Source organism: Nanorana parkeri, unplaced genomic scaffold (assembly GCF_000935625.1).
Source record: "Nanorana parkeri isolate BGI_ZX_2015 unplaced genomic scaffold, ASM93562v1 scaffold952, whole genome shotgun sequence".
In the NCBI taxonomy this organism is placed as follows: Eukaryota; Metazoa; Chordata; class Amphibia; order Anura; family Dicroglossidae; genus Nanorana; species Nanorana parkeri.
The window spans coordinates 237,163-253,825 of record NW_017307220.1 but is presented as its reverse complement, the minus strand read 5'-3'; the positions used below and the strand labels follow the sequence as shown (position 1 = coordinate 253,825).

The 16,663-nt window shown below is 43.2% G+C and overlaps 1 protein-coding gene across 3 annotated transcripts in view; it reads right to left on the bottom strand.

The window, feature by feature from the left end:
• Positions 1-8,403: 8,403 nt before the first annotated feature.
• Positions 8,404-16,663, bottom strand: part of DEF8 (differentially expressed in FDCP 8 homolog) — a 23,030-nt gene continuing 14,770 nt past the window's right edge. For all 3 annotated transcript variants that reach the window (XM_018566481.1, XM_018566482.1, XM_018566483.1), the window contains 8 exons: positions 16,511-16,652; positions 14,604-14,768; positions 13,236-13,363; positions 12,258-12,371; positions 11,207-11,287; positions 10,050-10,190; positions 9,840-9,949; positions 8,404-8,898 (listed from right to left, as the gene is read on the bottom strand). In XM_018566481.1, coding sequence (XP_018421983.1) covers positions 8,802-8,898; positions 9,840-9,949; positions 10,050-10,190; positions 11,207-11,287; positions 12,258-12,371; positions 13,236-13,363; positions 14,604-14,768; positions 16,511-16,652 — 978 coding nt within the window. In that variant the 3' untranslated portion in view covers positions 8,404-8,801. The remainder of the gene's footprint in view (positions 8,899-9,839; positions 9,950-10,049; positions 10,191-11,206; positions 11,288-12,257; positions 12,372-13,235; positions 13,364-14,603; positions 14,769-16,510; positions 16,653-16,663) is intronic.

Sequence of the window (16,663 nt, the reverse complement as noted above, 5' to 3'; positions counted from 1 at the left end):
ACGCTTTGCATTGCACTTGGTGATGTAAGGCTTGGATGCAGCCGCTCGGCCATGGAAACCCATTCCATGAAGCTCTCTACGCACTGTTGCTGTGCCAATCTGAAGGCCACATGAAGTTTGGAGATCTGTAGCTATTGACTCTGCAGACAGTTGGCGATTTCTGTGCACTGTGCGCTTCAGCATGCGCTGACCCCGCTCTGTCATTTTACGTGGCCTACCACTTCATGGCTGAGTTGCTGTTGTTTCCAGTTGCTTATAATACCACTAACAGGTGACTGCGGAATATTTAATAGCAAGAAATGTCACGGATGGACTTATTGCACAGGTGGCAACCTATCACGGTACCACGCTTGAATTCACTGAGCTCCTGAGAGCGACCCATTCTCTCACAAATGTTTGTAGAAGCGTCTGCATGCCGAGGTGCTTGATTTTATACCCCTGTGGCCATGGAGGTGATTGGAACACCTGAATACAATGATATGGAGGGGTGTCACAAAACCTTTGACAATATAGTGTATGTGCAACAAAAGGTTTAGACCTGCTATTGACGCAGTAAAAGTGGGAGTAGATGGTACTAGGAGGTTCCGAGGAGGGAAGTAGGAACATGAAAGCCATGCTGAGAGTTCTTTTGGTTGACCAAAATTGGCTCATGACCATAATATCAGTTCCACGTAGACATTTTTTTTTTTTGTAAATAGAAAATGTTTTTTGGTAGATAATAATACAAAATAAAGTTTTTGATATAGATAGATAGATAGATAGATAGATAGATAGAGAGAGAGAGAGAGAGAGATGAACACTATGTGGCCAGAAGTATGTGGGCATCCCCCCAACTTATGGAGCTCAGGTGTTCCCAGTGAAGGGTTCTGTTAATACTAGAACATACAAGGACACAGACAACTGGACACTTCCAACCTAGTTGCACCAGTTTGAAGAAGGCCCTTTTCTGTTCCGGCATGACTGCGTCCCTGAGAACAAAGCCAGCTCCATATACAGGTGAAACTCGAATAATTAGAATATCTTGCAAAAGTAATTGCAGTAAGTGCTGCAAAAGGGGCCCAAACCAAGTACTGAGTATATATGCATGCTTGTACTTTTCAGAGGTCCGATATTGTTCTATGTACAATCCTTGTTTTATTGATTGCATGTAATAATCTACTTTTTTGAGGTTGTGGATTTGGGGTTCTTGGGGTTTTCATGAGCTGTAAGCCATAATCATCACAATCATGACAAATCACGGCTTGAACTATCTTGCTTTGCATGTAATGAGTCTATCTCATATATTAGTTTCACCTTTTAAGTTGCATTAATGAAATAAATGAACTTTGCACGATATTCTAATTATTCGAGTTTCACCTGTAGATATGGGTTGAGGAGTTTGGTGTGGAGGAACCAGAAGTTCCCTGACCTCAACCACACTGAACGCCTTTGGTATTAAATGGAACGCCAGTTGTCAGCCACATCTTCTCATCCAACATCAGTAACTGACCTCACAAATGCTCTTTTGGCCAAAATTCCTACAGACACACTCCAGAATGTTGTGTAAAGACTTCCGAAAAGACTGAAGGTTTGTAAAGCCGTAACGCGGAAGTCAACCCTTTTATCAGGGCCCATGGGTTTGGAATGGGATGTCCGACAAGTTCATATACAGTAGGTGTTATGGTGAGAGGTCCACAACTGTATGACCACACAGTTTAAAAAGCATAAAAGACACAAAGGCAATGAAAGCTCACACCATATGGGAACAAATACAAAGACATCTGCCTTTTTACAGTCTTTATATTTTTTGTTTTGACAATAAATACAATGAATGTACAAAGGACCAAAGAAATGGTCATCTCCACAGACTAACTGGGCATGTACACAGGTTTCATCTAGAATCAGACAGGACATATCTGTCATTCTCTAATAAAGTTTTATGATTAAATAAATAAAAGGTCAGCTAAAGAAAGCTAAATAATTACAATGAAAGGCTTAAAACCGGTATAATGTTATATATATATAGAAGTCTCCATCCTTCAGAAAAACAGGATATATTACATACTGGGCTTAATTAAGTCATAAAGGAAATCGTTGTCCCGGATGGCTCTGGTGGAATCACCTTCTGTCCCACACATGGGCCTCATACAACTGTCCAGGGCAAAGACATCACTCAAGAGAAGCTGAACAGGAATAGGTACCGTAAGTACTACAAAATAGTTAAAGTGCACCTTTCAGTTACTATACCGGATTGCAAGAACAAATCCTGAACATGTCACAATTTACAGCAACAGTATCATTTTTCAGAAAAGCTCCAACTTTATTATTTAAAAGCCATCCTTGACCTCCAGTCCAGTGATGTTGCCTAGGCTGAGATGATGTCAGTCTACTGCATGCAGGAGGAAGCATTTCCTCAGACCCTCTCCAGCAGTGATCAGGAAGTAGATGGTGACCCAAGACCACCATTCTACCTCTATGAGGCTGGCATAGCGTTTTACTCCTTTAGTACTACACATTCTTATATTAGGGACAGGCATGTACTTTGAGAGGAAGGACAGGGAGATGGGGGTCTGTATTAAACTGGCCAATGGAAACAGGAAGGAGGGGAGGACTGAAGACTTTTATCCTAGGTGATAACCACAACCAACTGGCCCTTTCATGGTAGGATCAGATTTCTGTGGTCTAAAGGACGTGTGTCGTGCAGAATGTGTCCCATGGAGCCGCAGTGATTGGTGGTCATGGTGACCGGTTTATTGTGACGCATCTTTTCATCCTACATGAGCTTTTTTTGTGGCTCTCATCACATGATATCCCACAAAGGGAAAAGAGTGTTGGAAAATGTCCCCCTTCATGGAACCATCATTGCAGGACCTAAAGGTGAACAGGAAGCTATACAATGGCTAATATGTGTTATATACTGCAGGTCAAGCTCTGCCTGATGTCTAAATGGTGAAATATTTCCATGCAGGGCCATCAACCCATTATTGGTCATGGTCCAGGAGACCCAGTCTTCCCTGAATATAATCCAGACTCTTCCTCTCAAAGTAGACATCTGTCCTTAATATGAGAATATGGGACACTGGAGGCGGTGGGAGTTACTAAGGTGTACAGGCCTGGTTATGCTACGTAGCTTTTCAGTAAAAATGAGGAGCTCGGCTACAGTAAGTATATTGCAGGATTTTGTGCAACTATTTCATACAAGTTCATTTACAGGGAACATCATCTGATGAAGAAATACATGAGCAGGCGTTGCCTACAGCTAGTGAAGATATATGCATATCCTAAGCTGAGACTGCCCCAACCCTTCCTATCCCTCCAAGCCTCCTGATTGGTCCTTTAATATGATAGGCAGCCTTGTTGACCACTATGGGGGCTTGGGAGATGTGGGTAGAGGAAGCTCATCATTTACAGACATATTCATAAGCCTATTGTAATGACATCATTTTGTTAATTATATGGCAGGTTCACTTTAAAACTAAAGTGATCATTTGGACTGGTGCGGCCCGTAGCAACCGTATTCTCCCTTTCATGCTTCAAAAGAGACCCCAGTTGTTATGAGTGACATGAATATCTCTTCCCTTAGACAAGCTCAGTCCTCAGCAACCACATGGAAAAAAAAATTACAACTTCCGTTTAATTTACTAAAATAAATTGGCCCGGGAAAGGGGAAGGGGGACTTTACAGCTGAACTCCAGACAGATATCACAGACACAATTAATTGCTGCTCTTAATATCAATGCTAGCAGTTTAAGAACCTGATTTGGACTTGGTATTTGTCTCTTGCAGCACCTGTACAGCAGAGCTTAAAGTGGGAGACAAAGAAGCATCAAAATAAGCCTATCCATTGGATTGCAGTGTTCATGTGCTAACAAGAAACATGCTGATAGGAAGAGAGAGCAGAGTGATGTGCTTATCATTCTGCCGCTTCTCCTCTTATGGTCTAGTCACGGGCTGGGGAAGAGAGACAAGACCTGTAAGTGTCCCTTAACTGCAGCTAAGAAAATCATGTTTTCTCTGTTGTGTTGTGTGGCAGAGATGTACATCTCAGGACTGGATGGACAGAAATACAACCCCTCTGGCAAGAAAAACAGCTTTCACATATGTATTTCATCTGCGTATTTGGTCGTTTGCCTGCAGTTCAGCTTTAAGATTTTACATGGTAAAATAAAGAGATAAGTGCAATCTAACCCCATTGTCGCTGGCAAGGCCCTTTAAGTGGGCCGTCATATGGGAGGCCCCCAGGAGGGGCTCCTATGTATTTGTTCATTTGTGATTGGTTGTAAAGTGATGATGTAATCAGGAGTCTGTCCTACCAGCTCCCGATCATTGGTAGTTGACAGCAACTGGCCGCTGACAGCTCAGTCACAGTTCTGAGGGGGCCAATAGAGCAAGCCCAAAAACCATACAGCGACACATATATGCGGCAGCAGTGCGTTAAGGGCCACCAATGATGCTGCCACTTATCTGTGTTACACCGTCATAAGGTGTTAACAGTGTCAGCCATTGTAGGCTGGAGGGTGCTGACTGTAATAGCTTGATTGTGAATATCAGGACTTCTAAGAAGCTCTTTAACCCCTTAAGTACCAAGCTTCAGATGCTTGTATTTCAGTTGAGGACCAAAGCAATTTTGACTGTGTGTGTGTTCTACCGCAATTTCCATCGTTCTCATTGATTGCACCAACACATATTATATACGGTTTTGTAAAGGACAAAAAGGGTTTTAATTTGATGTGACATATGCATATATAAGTTCTCATTTAGTGCATGACGGAAGCTCAAACATTTAAGGACCCATGACGGAATTATTCCGTCATGGATCCTTATGGCACGGACAACCATGAGGGAATAATTCCGTCATTCGTCCTTAAGGGGTGAAACCCTTACAAATATTACAGTAAATGATACTCATTAAGTTCATCCGAATTTAAGTTATTTGGTGTTTTTAGTATATCTTCTGCACATTGCATTGCTTCTACACTTCATAATGTCGCTATGCCTGGCTAGTCTATATACAAAGTCTTCCGATCTAGAAATGAGTCTATATGAGATAATATGGACAGGACCTTTGCGTGCATTATACCATCATTAAAGAAGGCATTGCAGACCCTGCCATTAAAGTGCAACAAAGAAAAAAAATACTCATTCAGAATCCATGAGACCCACCTTTAGTGGAGGTAGACAGGGCTGGACAAAACCCAGGAGCCAGGTCGCCAATGCTCCTTAAAAATAACAGCTGCGTCTAACTTTTCAGGTTTTTTTCTAGATGTCAATGGCGCTGGCTCCTAAAAACCCCGCTAGCTCCTGGATTTGACAAAATGGCTCCCGATTTCCTAAATTCGGTCCCATAAGTGCTACCAGTTCATAAACCAACACTGACTACCTCTAACTCACCCTTCTCTCCCCCTCTGCTGGCACTACAGCAGATGCATGGAAGATACTGGGAAGGCTCTTCTACCCACACAGAGAGCTAAACATTAAAGGACATAGAGATGGACTGGGACTTAAAAGGTATACAACAGGCAACAGTTTGCCTACTCCCCTTTAACACCTTAGCACCTTTAATACACCCAGCTGGATCAAGCAACTTGCTCAAACAACCCGTTACCTTTTTACTTTCTCCTGCTGTTCCTGAGAGCATTACCGGATGAGTCAACATTCAGCTTGGATTAGGCTACAAGAAGGTATAGAATGCAGCATATCTTAACATGCACATCCATTCTAATGCTACACAAACTAAGACGTGACAATTTTAGTTATGCACACCCCTGGACATTCAGAAATAAATTATTCACACCCCCTGAGCCTCCTCCTCCAGCCTTTTAGAAGCATTGCTTGTAGTGTGAAGGAAAGCTGTATAGAACAGAATGTAATTCTGCAATCCTGCCTAGCAGCATTCAATATAGCCAAAAAGCATCATGGTATATAACACACAAATTATAGTGAGCTCAGCTGAGTTAGTAATAGCACCGTGGCAATGTTTCCTCGACAGCTGTATACTGAAGGAGTCTAGTTGTTGTCTTAGGTTGCCCTTACAACAAGCCTGGCAAAGCAACAGGTTTAGTTTAATCGCCCCTCTGTTACCAATGGCATATGCTCTCCTTTCCTCCACTCCTCCCCACCATTCCATTCAACTGCCCAGAGCAAGGAAAATAGCCAGCATATTTGGTTCCGGTTACAGTTTTACCGTATGTGTTGCTGGACAGGGGGATAACAGTGAACCTGGAACCTTGCCTTGCATGTGCCAAGCAAAGTTTCACTTTACAACAATGGATCAATAGCACCTAACTTGTTGTTGAAAAGGTTTCCTATTTTCAAACAGAAGGGGGGGGGGGAGGTTACGATTATCCCCCCTGGAGCATTGGGGGTACCCTGTTTGGAGTTTGCATTTTTGTGCGGATCTGCTGTATGATGAACACCACCAAGCAGCTCCAAAGAAACTACTTCTTGGCTTTGTTGGGTGCAGCACTGCTTGGTCCTCAAGCACCTGTTATTGTGCAATGGGCCTCCAAGGCTGAGCTGTACCTTTGTGAGACAGTCCACAACAGAGACCAATGGCTTTTAAGGGGTAGGCCATGTCTTATCAACAAAAAGTCAAGTGGTGGTAACTTCAGATCTGCTGAGCATGGCTATTCAAAGAGCCAATGGTTTCCACCAATTAGCAGTTGGGGAGGGACATGGGGAGAGGAGTACCATGTTCTCTCTCAAAGAGGAAATCCCTCCCGAACTGATTTACCCCAGTCACCCCTTCAGCTCCCAGTAGAAGGCATTTATTGGTATCATGCTTAACAGAGTTATTCAATAAATGCAGCACTGCAGACCTTACTATAAGCCTCCATACTGCCTCAATAGGTTGTAGTAATTAACAACTGAAACACTGCTGATTGCTGATGAAGGCCAATGCCAAGATGAGAAAAGTCCTCAAGTTGTCATTAACTACCAAGTAAATCTAGAGATGCCTACAAACATGAGGAGAGAGACAGAACATTTGACCACTAAAGCATAAACATGCACCGCTGGTATCAGCCAAACATGCACATTTTTTTTCACTATGCCAACTCCGGTGCTGGACTAATTTCCTGGAGACAAACAAATGTTGGGGGAAAACCTGAGAAAGGAATTCTTCCCCTGAGACTGGTCAGTAGAGGGAATATGCAGATCCTATATTACGTCTTTGCTGCCCAATCCAACCAGTTACATAGAGAAATAAACATCTGATTCCTATGGGTATCTTAAAAGGTCAGTCCACCCCAAGCTTATATTTCAGTTTGGGTATATGCTGGAGAGTTAAACCATCTGTCAATTTCTAGCATCTCTTAGGAACTCTAATGGTGAGATATCTGTGCAGAGTTTCTGGGTCTGCACACTTGCTGTGCCCATTATGAGGGGTCCCCAGTCTTCTGCTGAATTTTCGATTTACTTTATATTATGGAAAGCATAATGGTAGGTGATGGAACACCCAGAGGCTCCAAGGTGGCCCAGAGCAGAGTCATGATTCATTTCAGAAAGATCTTGCATTAGAACATCCAAGACATACAACAAGCTGGGAGTGGACATAACCCTTCAAACTCTACCTACAACTAGAATATTTCAGTGGACTGACTCTCTAAAGCAGGGATGGCCAAACTCCGGCCCTCCAGCTGTGGTGTAACTACAAATCCCATGAAGCATCTCTTTCCGGGAGTCATGTCTGTGAGAATCTTGCAAAGCCTCATGGGATTCGTAGTTCTAACACAGCTGGAGGGCCGCAGTTTGGCCATCCCTGCTCTAAAGCAAACCTTAGATCCAAAAAACACACTAGACATCAACATCTGCATAGGACAGACGGTACCATAACATACCAATACATACTTCCTGTCCAATCCTCCAGCATGTACTGAAGTCCTCAGATTATCAGTATGTATTGATATTTGCAAATTCTAAAATAAGGGACTCTCTCCCCATATGCTAAAAATGGAGATCTTCCGAGAGGCATGGCCATTGGCACATTGGGTGCAGAGAGGGGGAACAGGCATGCTAATGGTCACTTTGGAGAAAGAAGGTATTTAAAAGGACTGCTGCGTAGGAGGGGTTCTTAGAGCCTGTGTCAACAGTCCGGTTTTGCATCCCCATAACTCTAAGGAAATGCAAAACCTGCTCGAAGCAGGCCAAATTTAGGTTCGGATGAAGTCAGTTGCATGTCAAATGCTGCTGTCAATAAATTCTAATTAATTTCAGAAGCATATCAAACTGATGTCAAATACTGCCGCCATCGACACAAGCCCAACGTCCATCATCATAAGATGTCGGGACATACCTCCTTATTTTCCTGGATGTTTACTTGGAGTTATGCATTGGCCCCTTATGTCTGTTCTGTGCATGGGTTGGGTTCATTATGACATATCTAAACACACCAAGTTCAAAGGTTATGGGGTTGACCAGAGTCCTCCTTGGCAGTGTAGGAAAGAACCTCTAACCACAGCCCACAACAGGGGCCAGAAGAGGAAAGGAAGGAGAAAGTCTTGTATTTGCCCTCAGAACAGACAAATTCTGCTACTGGATTGCCACCTGTGTTGTGGCAATAAGGCACCTCTGAAGACGTACATGTACAACAGCAGGAACTAACTGTAGTTTTGTATGACTGTAAAAGGAGCCCTGTGGGGTCTCTGAGGAGTAGTGTTAGATCGATAAGGGAGGTGACCAAAGTGCCTTAGTCTGGAATGTATCATAGGTCACCCAAATAGGAGGCGCTTGGGTTATTCTCCATGGTGTTGAAAAGCTTCCAGCCAGTGATGTACATCAAGGTATTGCCTCCACCAAACAATGTCCTAGGGCTTGGACCTAGCTTAATGCTGCTGCGCTTGTCCCAGCTCCTGTGCCTGTTTGCGAAGGTTTAGCCTCGAGCACCGTGGACAGCTGGTGGAGTTGTCATAATAGCAGTCTCTGTTATAAAAGTAAAGATTTGTTTAAAGCCATCTGTACATGAAACAAAATCTCAAAGTGTATGTAAAGCCAAACCTATTTTAGTTTTGGATGGAATAGGGAAGGTTAAAACTCCCTACTAGTTGTTGTTTTTTTCTGGCCATGTACCACTGGGGAAATTTTCCTTCACTTCCTGTCCCCCAAGATCCAGGTGTCCACTTTGGAAGATTTCTCTTAACCTCTTGTTTGGGGACAACTCAAAAATTTTGCAATTGCTGTCGCTTTCTTTCTCAGTGACAGTGGTCACCGGTGCAAAAAAGGATGACTCTATACAGACAAGACAGCAATAAAATAATTGACAAAAGACTAACAGTGGCCTACTCTATCCAAAACTAAAAAAAAAGACTTTTTGTCTTAATATAGACTTTGAAGGATAACTACTTGGTGGCGCTGGGATTACAGCGCCACGGTCTCAGTAATCACACAGAGCAGACGAAGAACGGGCGTCGGGCGATAGGGATTCGCTCCATAAGATGCGCACACATTTTCCCCCGCCTTTTGGGGGGGGGTGGAAAAGTGCGTCTTATGGAGCGGAAAAATACGATATAGATACACATACATGCACACACACTTTGCTTTAAAGAATATATACACACACTGTATACACACACCTCAATAACAGAGATATCAAATATATATTTTGCATCTAGTAGTGGCTTGTGTCTCATAAAAATAGAAATCCATGCCGGTCAGGAAGTTTCAGGCTTTACACAAAGCTGAGGACTTCAGTTCTTTGACTCATATAGAAGAGTGACGGGTGGATTAGTGGAAGACTGTAAGCCAGGAGTGAACTAAACAAAGACTTTTCAATAATCAGAGCTAAAAAAGGTGAACAGACCTGGCCCTGGAGCCCACCTTTTGGAGCCCCGGTCATAGCAATAATAGTTACAGTTCGGTCTCACCTATGGAACACAGCAGCGCAGTCCTGGCACACAGATGTGTGGCTATCGAACGGGAACAGAATGTCCCCCTCCTTACACAGCTCACATACGAAGCCCTTGGCCTGACAGCGCTGTGGATAAGACAAATAGACTTATCAGATTCCCAAATCTTCTAATGGATGCCTCAACCACCCTACAACCCACCACCGCCATGTCCCCCTTTGTTCTCACCTCGCAGTCCAGCTTGATGTGCTTTGCAAACATAGTGTGTATGTCGGTCAGAGAGCAGCCGAGCCGCCCGCTGCTGACATCCAGGAGATCCTGCAAAGAGTACATGTCATCGTTCTCCACAAAGTGCTGTCGTTCTTGTAGCTGCAGACAGAATGGTGTGTAAGCACAGCAGGACTTGACCATGATCCAGAAACACATATATACTCAGATCAATGACTGAATAAGTAGAATGGTTTATTTGCCAATTTACATTTTTCTGCAGGAAGGTCTGCGGACAATCACACAATGTAATAAACCGCACAAACCTCAATGACTAAACTGGAAAAAAAAAATCTACATATATCTTTTAATGCGGATAGAAAAATCCACCAATTCGCTCATCACTCCTAAGTTATAACGTGATTACATATTTAACAGATATGTATGAAAAATAAGAAATCATTCACATAGCTTTTGTGGGGCAAAAACGTTCTGATGTCGCCACGGGTGTGCAGGGAAAAAAAGACATAATATGGAGTTGGCTAAAACCTAGTTTAAAAACCCCAAAACAAAACATTTTTTTAATCAAAGTCTCTATATTGTAGATAAAACGTGCAGCTTAAGGTATAGAGGTGTGTGCTGTTATTTGCACAGCGACAGGAAGAGAATACAAGTGCATGTCAACAAAGTAAAGGTCCCCAGGAAGGCTGACCTGGCTCCATTGTCTGAGCTTGGGGATGATACCTGACAATTTCTCCGAGCTGTTGGAGGAGAGCAAAACTGTCAATTAGTTCCCTTTAATGTAATCCAGATTGCACCTATTATATGACAATTTTCTCAGTTTTGTTACTTGCACTAGGAAACAGGACAGCTACACAACCTGACACTCAGCCTGACACTTGCATCTGACAGGGACAGGATATAAATATTTAAAAAGCAAGAACTTCCTGAGACCAAAGGCTGGATTATTACAGTGTAACATTTCAAGAGCAGAGGTTCAAACTATTACCAATGCCTGTGGGCAATTGGTCCTAATTTAGTCCTGTATATCCTTTGATTGCGGTAAGAAACCCACACAGATATGGGAAGAACACAAACTCCATGCAGATAGAATTCCCTGTAAAAACTGGACCCATGACCCCGACATTGCTAACTTACAGCATAAACCCTTTTCTGACCTGTAGCAGCAGCCGAGCCTCCATGGCTTCCTTGCAAGTGATAAAGTAGGGCTTCATGAGCAGGATATCCTGGCGCAATTTCTGTTGGATAAAGAAAAGAGAAAATAGGAGTTGATTCAGCAGTATCTCTAACCACAGCATCTTAAAATAGTCACAGCTCCCAGAGTGGCCAAAAGTGATCGGACTTTGTTATGCATCACCAAGAGGAGCTTAATCTTCATATGTTTCTACATGGAGTTGATTGCTTCCACATATATACAAAAAGCTGATAAGGACATTTATCAATTCTGTCGCATGGCAAGGCAATGCTAAACCAGAGCAGAGAGACAGACTGTGCTACAGCTTTACTACAGGGTAACAGCATCATTCATAAATTCCTCTCACAGCTGCTCTAAAGTAGCCCCGCTGGAGAATAAAACCTGACTCCAAACAATTCTTAATTAGGCATATGTTTAGAGTGAACATCTGTCTCATCTTCAGTAATTAAAGGGAAATGCAACCTTTTAAAAAAAGGAGCCAGGAATAGACGCACGGAAGCTAAAACCCCTCCCATATACAGTATGTATTTAATTTGTGTAATAAGCTGTTCAGCTTTAAAGGAGATTTTTTAACTTGCATTTCAGGTTACAAAAAAAAAAGAAGAAATGTAGCAATCATTGTATGACAGAACAGTATCCTATGATTTTGATTGGTGGCCCCTTCTTTCCCTGTAAAGTATTCTCTTGCCCCACAGCCAGATTTCTGTATATGGCAAATAAATGCTAGTCAGCAACACCATAGAAAACCTATTGGGACTTCTTTTCTTCCCGTGTCACTAGCTGACCACCAGTGATTATTGTTCCCATGCCGTTGTTGACAGTGTTGAGCTGGATGTGAAAGGTGGCCTATACCAAGCCTTCTTTAGATGCTTAAAACATCAATCAGGCCATAGACTTGAATTAGAAATGCCAAAGCTCTTAGTCCTGGCATTTCCTTCTACCTTACCAATCCATGCCACTCGACTCCCAAGGCTTGGCCTCGACCAACACATACTTTGTCTTGTGTGACTTACCCGGATCTCCACCAGCTCCTCCACGTAGTTAAAAAGTAAAGGGTTAGTTTCCCGCAGCTTCAGCACCGGCCGGTTTAACATGAGAGCGAGGTACCGCATACTGCACCTCGACACCTGGAGATGAAGGTGACACTTTGTATTAGTGGAGGATCTACACCTAAAAGGGAAATACATCTATCTATAAATAGAGACCCTACAACTCGATATTTTATCTAGTCCTGAACCTAGCCGTTTGGTACCAAAACTTTAGTTGTCTGTTGACCTTTACCATATCTATTAGCCACCCATAATACCACTATTATCCACCTAGAACCCACTTGACTTCAGATAAGAGAGGAAGTTTATATACAGGATCTTCTCTTCATTTCCCACGTTTTACCTTAGAGACCAATCTGATGACCACCTTAAAGCAATCCTGCATTATCCTTTCCTTCTCCATCTAGCAGCAGATATACACCTATTCTTCACTCCAACCTTCATGGCTCCAATTGGCCACTGGGAGCAAAGAAATGTCTGCTACATCTGGGTATCAGGACCATGCAACTCGCTCACCTTGCGTGCATGCAGATGCAATGCTGGATAATGATGGCCACTGAGGCACCCATTACTGTCACATACTGGAGGAGAGCGAGTCCTCAGCTCTATGTAAGCTCCAAGTCAAACACAAATGTTCACCTTAAAGCTGGGCCCTGTGACCATCACCAAGTAGTACATCATGGAGGGAGCATATTTGCCCTATACCCAGCAGTTTGGGGTTTTTAGGAAGCTACAGTGGGGCAATACAGAGGCAGGCATTTTAAAGGTGAGATATGGAACCTTTGTGCAGGCTACCATTGATTTCTATGAACATTTAACAGGTGAGCTTTAATTTTCTTATCCGTCACTGTGACATGGAAAAAAGAAACTGACGATTACTATGGGCAACCCTGATGACACTTCTAACCATTACATCCATGGCTGCTTGGGATCCATGCTTACCTTCCTCGGCTCAAAGTCCCAGTTGTGGATAACGCGGGCCGGAATGACGGCAAGGTCGTTCCAGTGGCAATTGCTGCAGTAGTACTGTCCAGTGTAATCGCACTGACGAGCCTCGCTGGATGATACTCCTGTACATAAAACAAGACAATCCTAAAAAACAGAGGATACTAGTACTTCTTCCTACTCATATATGGCTTGTTCTATGTCCATGTGATGCAATTAAAGGGAATGTAACCTGTTATTCGTTCTTTTTTTGCTCTGGTAAATATATAATTGGAAGCGTTTTGTGATAGCCGATCAATAAATTGCCAATACCTGTTGATCTTGTAATGCTTTGGACTGAGCAACAATTGACCCTACAATAAAATGTACATCTTGCTACTGGAGGCACTAGTAATTAGATAAGTCACTGATCTGCCAGAATGCTACTAGTATCGGTGGCGATGCCGAGTATTTGGGCGATGCCGAGTATTCACCTCATGACGAGGGAGCATTGAGCCAGCATTCCGGGCAATCAGGAAACCGGGCGCCGCATCATTACACGGCACCTGGCTTCCTGATTGAACAGAAAGTAGGCTCCATGCTTACTCGTCACACGAGAAGCATGGGAACGGCTTCCCGGCAAGCCAGGTGGCAAGTCATTACATGCCTGCCTGGCTTCCTTAATGGGACTTCTGGTATCAGTATTCGGTATCGGCGAATACTGAAAAAAAAAAAAATTAAATATCGGTACTCGATACAGAAATACCGATATCGATTCATCCCTAATATAAATGTTATTTAGACGAGAGAGAGAGAGAGAGAGAGAGAGAGAGAGAGACAAACTGCGCACACTGGATTACCTTTAGAGGAGATTGCTGAATACTGTGCTGTGGAAATGCTGGGCTTTGATCTGACTCCTGAGGGAGTAATCCCGATGAATTGATGGACATAAAAAGGTGTTTTTGAATTTCTGATGAATTTGGGACTATAATCATTTGGCACTTGCTATTACTTGGACACATTCTTTCATTATTTTGATATTACAATTTGTTTTGTATATTATTTGGTGGTTTTTTTTTAGCACGGTTGGGATATATTGTAAATATCTTTTTACACATGAATTGATCTTCAACGTTTTAGCACAGTTTTGTTGAATAATTTGATTTAATATAGCACGCTTCCAAGTCTGCAGTAAATGTTCGGGTTTCTCATAGGAAAGCCTAGCAGTCACTGGCTGCTCCTATAGACTGAAGGTATAGTTGCAACCACCAGTATAGGAGAGAAGGAGGGTGTGCCCTCCTCTCAGTCATTCAGCTGTGTGTGTAAACTTGAGATCCAGGCATTACAAGAGAATTTAAAAACACACGATTAATTTTGTCTACTTACGTAAAGAGATTGGCGCTCGGCACTCTGCACAGCGATAATCCTGGCTATCTAGTCCATCTTCAGGACAAATGGTCAACTCATACTCGGCCTGGTGACTGACCTTTGACCTCACGCAGGGCTTAGTGATGAGATTAAGACATTTGCTATGGCAACGATAGTAGCAACCTAAGGAACAAGACCAGCAGTCAGCATAAGGCCCGCAAGCTAGATTTTTTTATTTTGTAAACAGTGCTTGCATGCCTCCAAATCTGCATTTATTGTGGCTTTCTCAATGGGATTTCCTGCTGCAGTGCAGGCATAGCAGTTAGACCTAGGATTCTCTATGACCTCTGGTTTGATCACCTGTTGGCTGCACAGCTCAGTGGTCATAGGCTTACCCCACTTTCCCTATATTTGCATACGGAGCACAGCACAACATTGCACAGAACAAGAGCTCTGCCTTGTGGTCTGCCTTCTCAGCTCATATAAGAGGATAGCAATGGTTACATTTATATGTCGATTCTCTCCAGTGTTCTCCTGAATCTCGTTGCGAACATGTATTTAAAATTTATTATGATCCTCAGCTCCATCTAGTGGTCATGATTCAGTGTGTTCCCCATTCTTTATGAATAAAGCCATTGGAGCACATTCTGCCAGAAGATATATTACAAAAAGAACATTCGATTTTGCCCCATTCTCACAACAACTGGTGTTATGGCAACAGCCCCTGGCGGTGAGACAGACTCACCCAAGGCCCAGAGTCTAGGCACCAGCTGTTTTTTACCTCCTAAAGGTGGAGATGGATTTCGCTGCATGCCAGTACCAGGTGCTGGCCCTCAGGATCGCCCTACAAGGGAATGAGCGTGGACTAAGAGGCTATGCTGCTGAGGCAGTAGACCAGGGAGAGAATAGCAAAGGATCAGGTCTGGGCAGAGGTCAGCTATGGGCAAGGCAGCAGAATGGTCAGGTTCAGGCATTCGATCGGGTCCAGGCAGAGGTCGGCAATGGGTAAGCCAGCGGAATAGTCAGGTGGCAAACAAAAGAGTAGAATCATTTCAGGGAGATCTGGAACTCTTGGCAGGGATTCTGTGAACACCATTGGAGGTACTGGCAGAAATCCTGCAAGTGCCATTAAAAGTCTGTGAACACCATTAGCACTACTGGTAGACCTGGGAGGTACTACGTATAACAGACGGTTAAATCACAACTAGATCAGAACTAATGTAATGTACATGGAGTTTTGGTGAATGAATAAGCTATGCAAATCTTTGATACACAATCCCCATGAAGTGTATTTAAAGCTACAAAAAAATTATATTAATTGAATACATTAGTTTATTACACAAGTGTCTGTGAGATGTTACTTGTGTCATAGCAGCCTCATGTACTAGGAAATACCCGGTGTTATTGCCAGTTCCTCTGTTTAATGGTTACGAATCCTTACAATAAAAGGGAACACATTGTATCCAGTGTTTCTCTGAACCTTTCTTTTTTGTTACGTTGATCCTGCCAGTTTCCGTGTGTAATTCTGACAACGCCAAGATCTGTGCTGGCGTGGTCAGTTTGCATGACGGCTCTTGCTGATCGGAGCTACAGGACACCGTGTGGCTGTACGGCTGTCCCTTTGTCGCCATGCCCCCTGCATTGACTGACAGTAGGGATACCCTTTTGGAAAGCAGTATAAACAGACAGGGAAGTGCTTCCGCTGTGCCTAACGTCATTAGGCAGCCTACCCTCTAGCAATAGAGCTATGCCCCCTGCATTCGGAAGAGGGGCGGGAATGGAAGCTGCGCAGTCACATGATAGTGGAATAAAACAATTTAAATAAGGTATATACATGCATGCAAAAAAAAAAGTTCTGCTTCTGTGTAAAAGGCTTCACAAATAGATAAAATATAAGAAGTCCTCCAGGGGACTGAACTCTCTACCTGTGCAGGTGTACCAGGTCTGGATGAGGCCCCAGATGAAGGTGTTGCATTTATCACACATCTGCTTCACACTCTTGCTCTTCTCTTTGTAGAATCGGTGTTCCAATATGATTCGCATGTTGGGTTCCTCTTCATGGGGGTCCTTAACAGGGG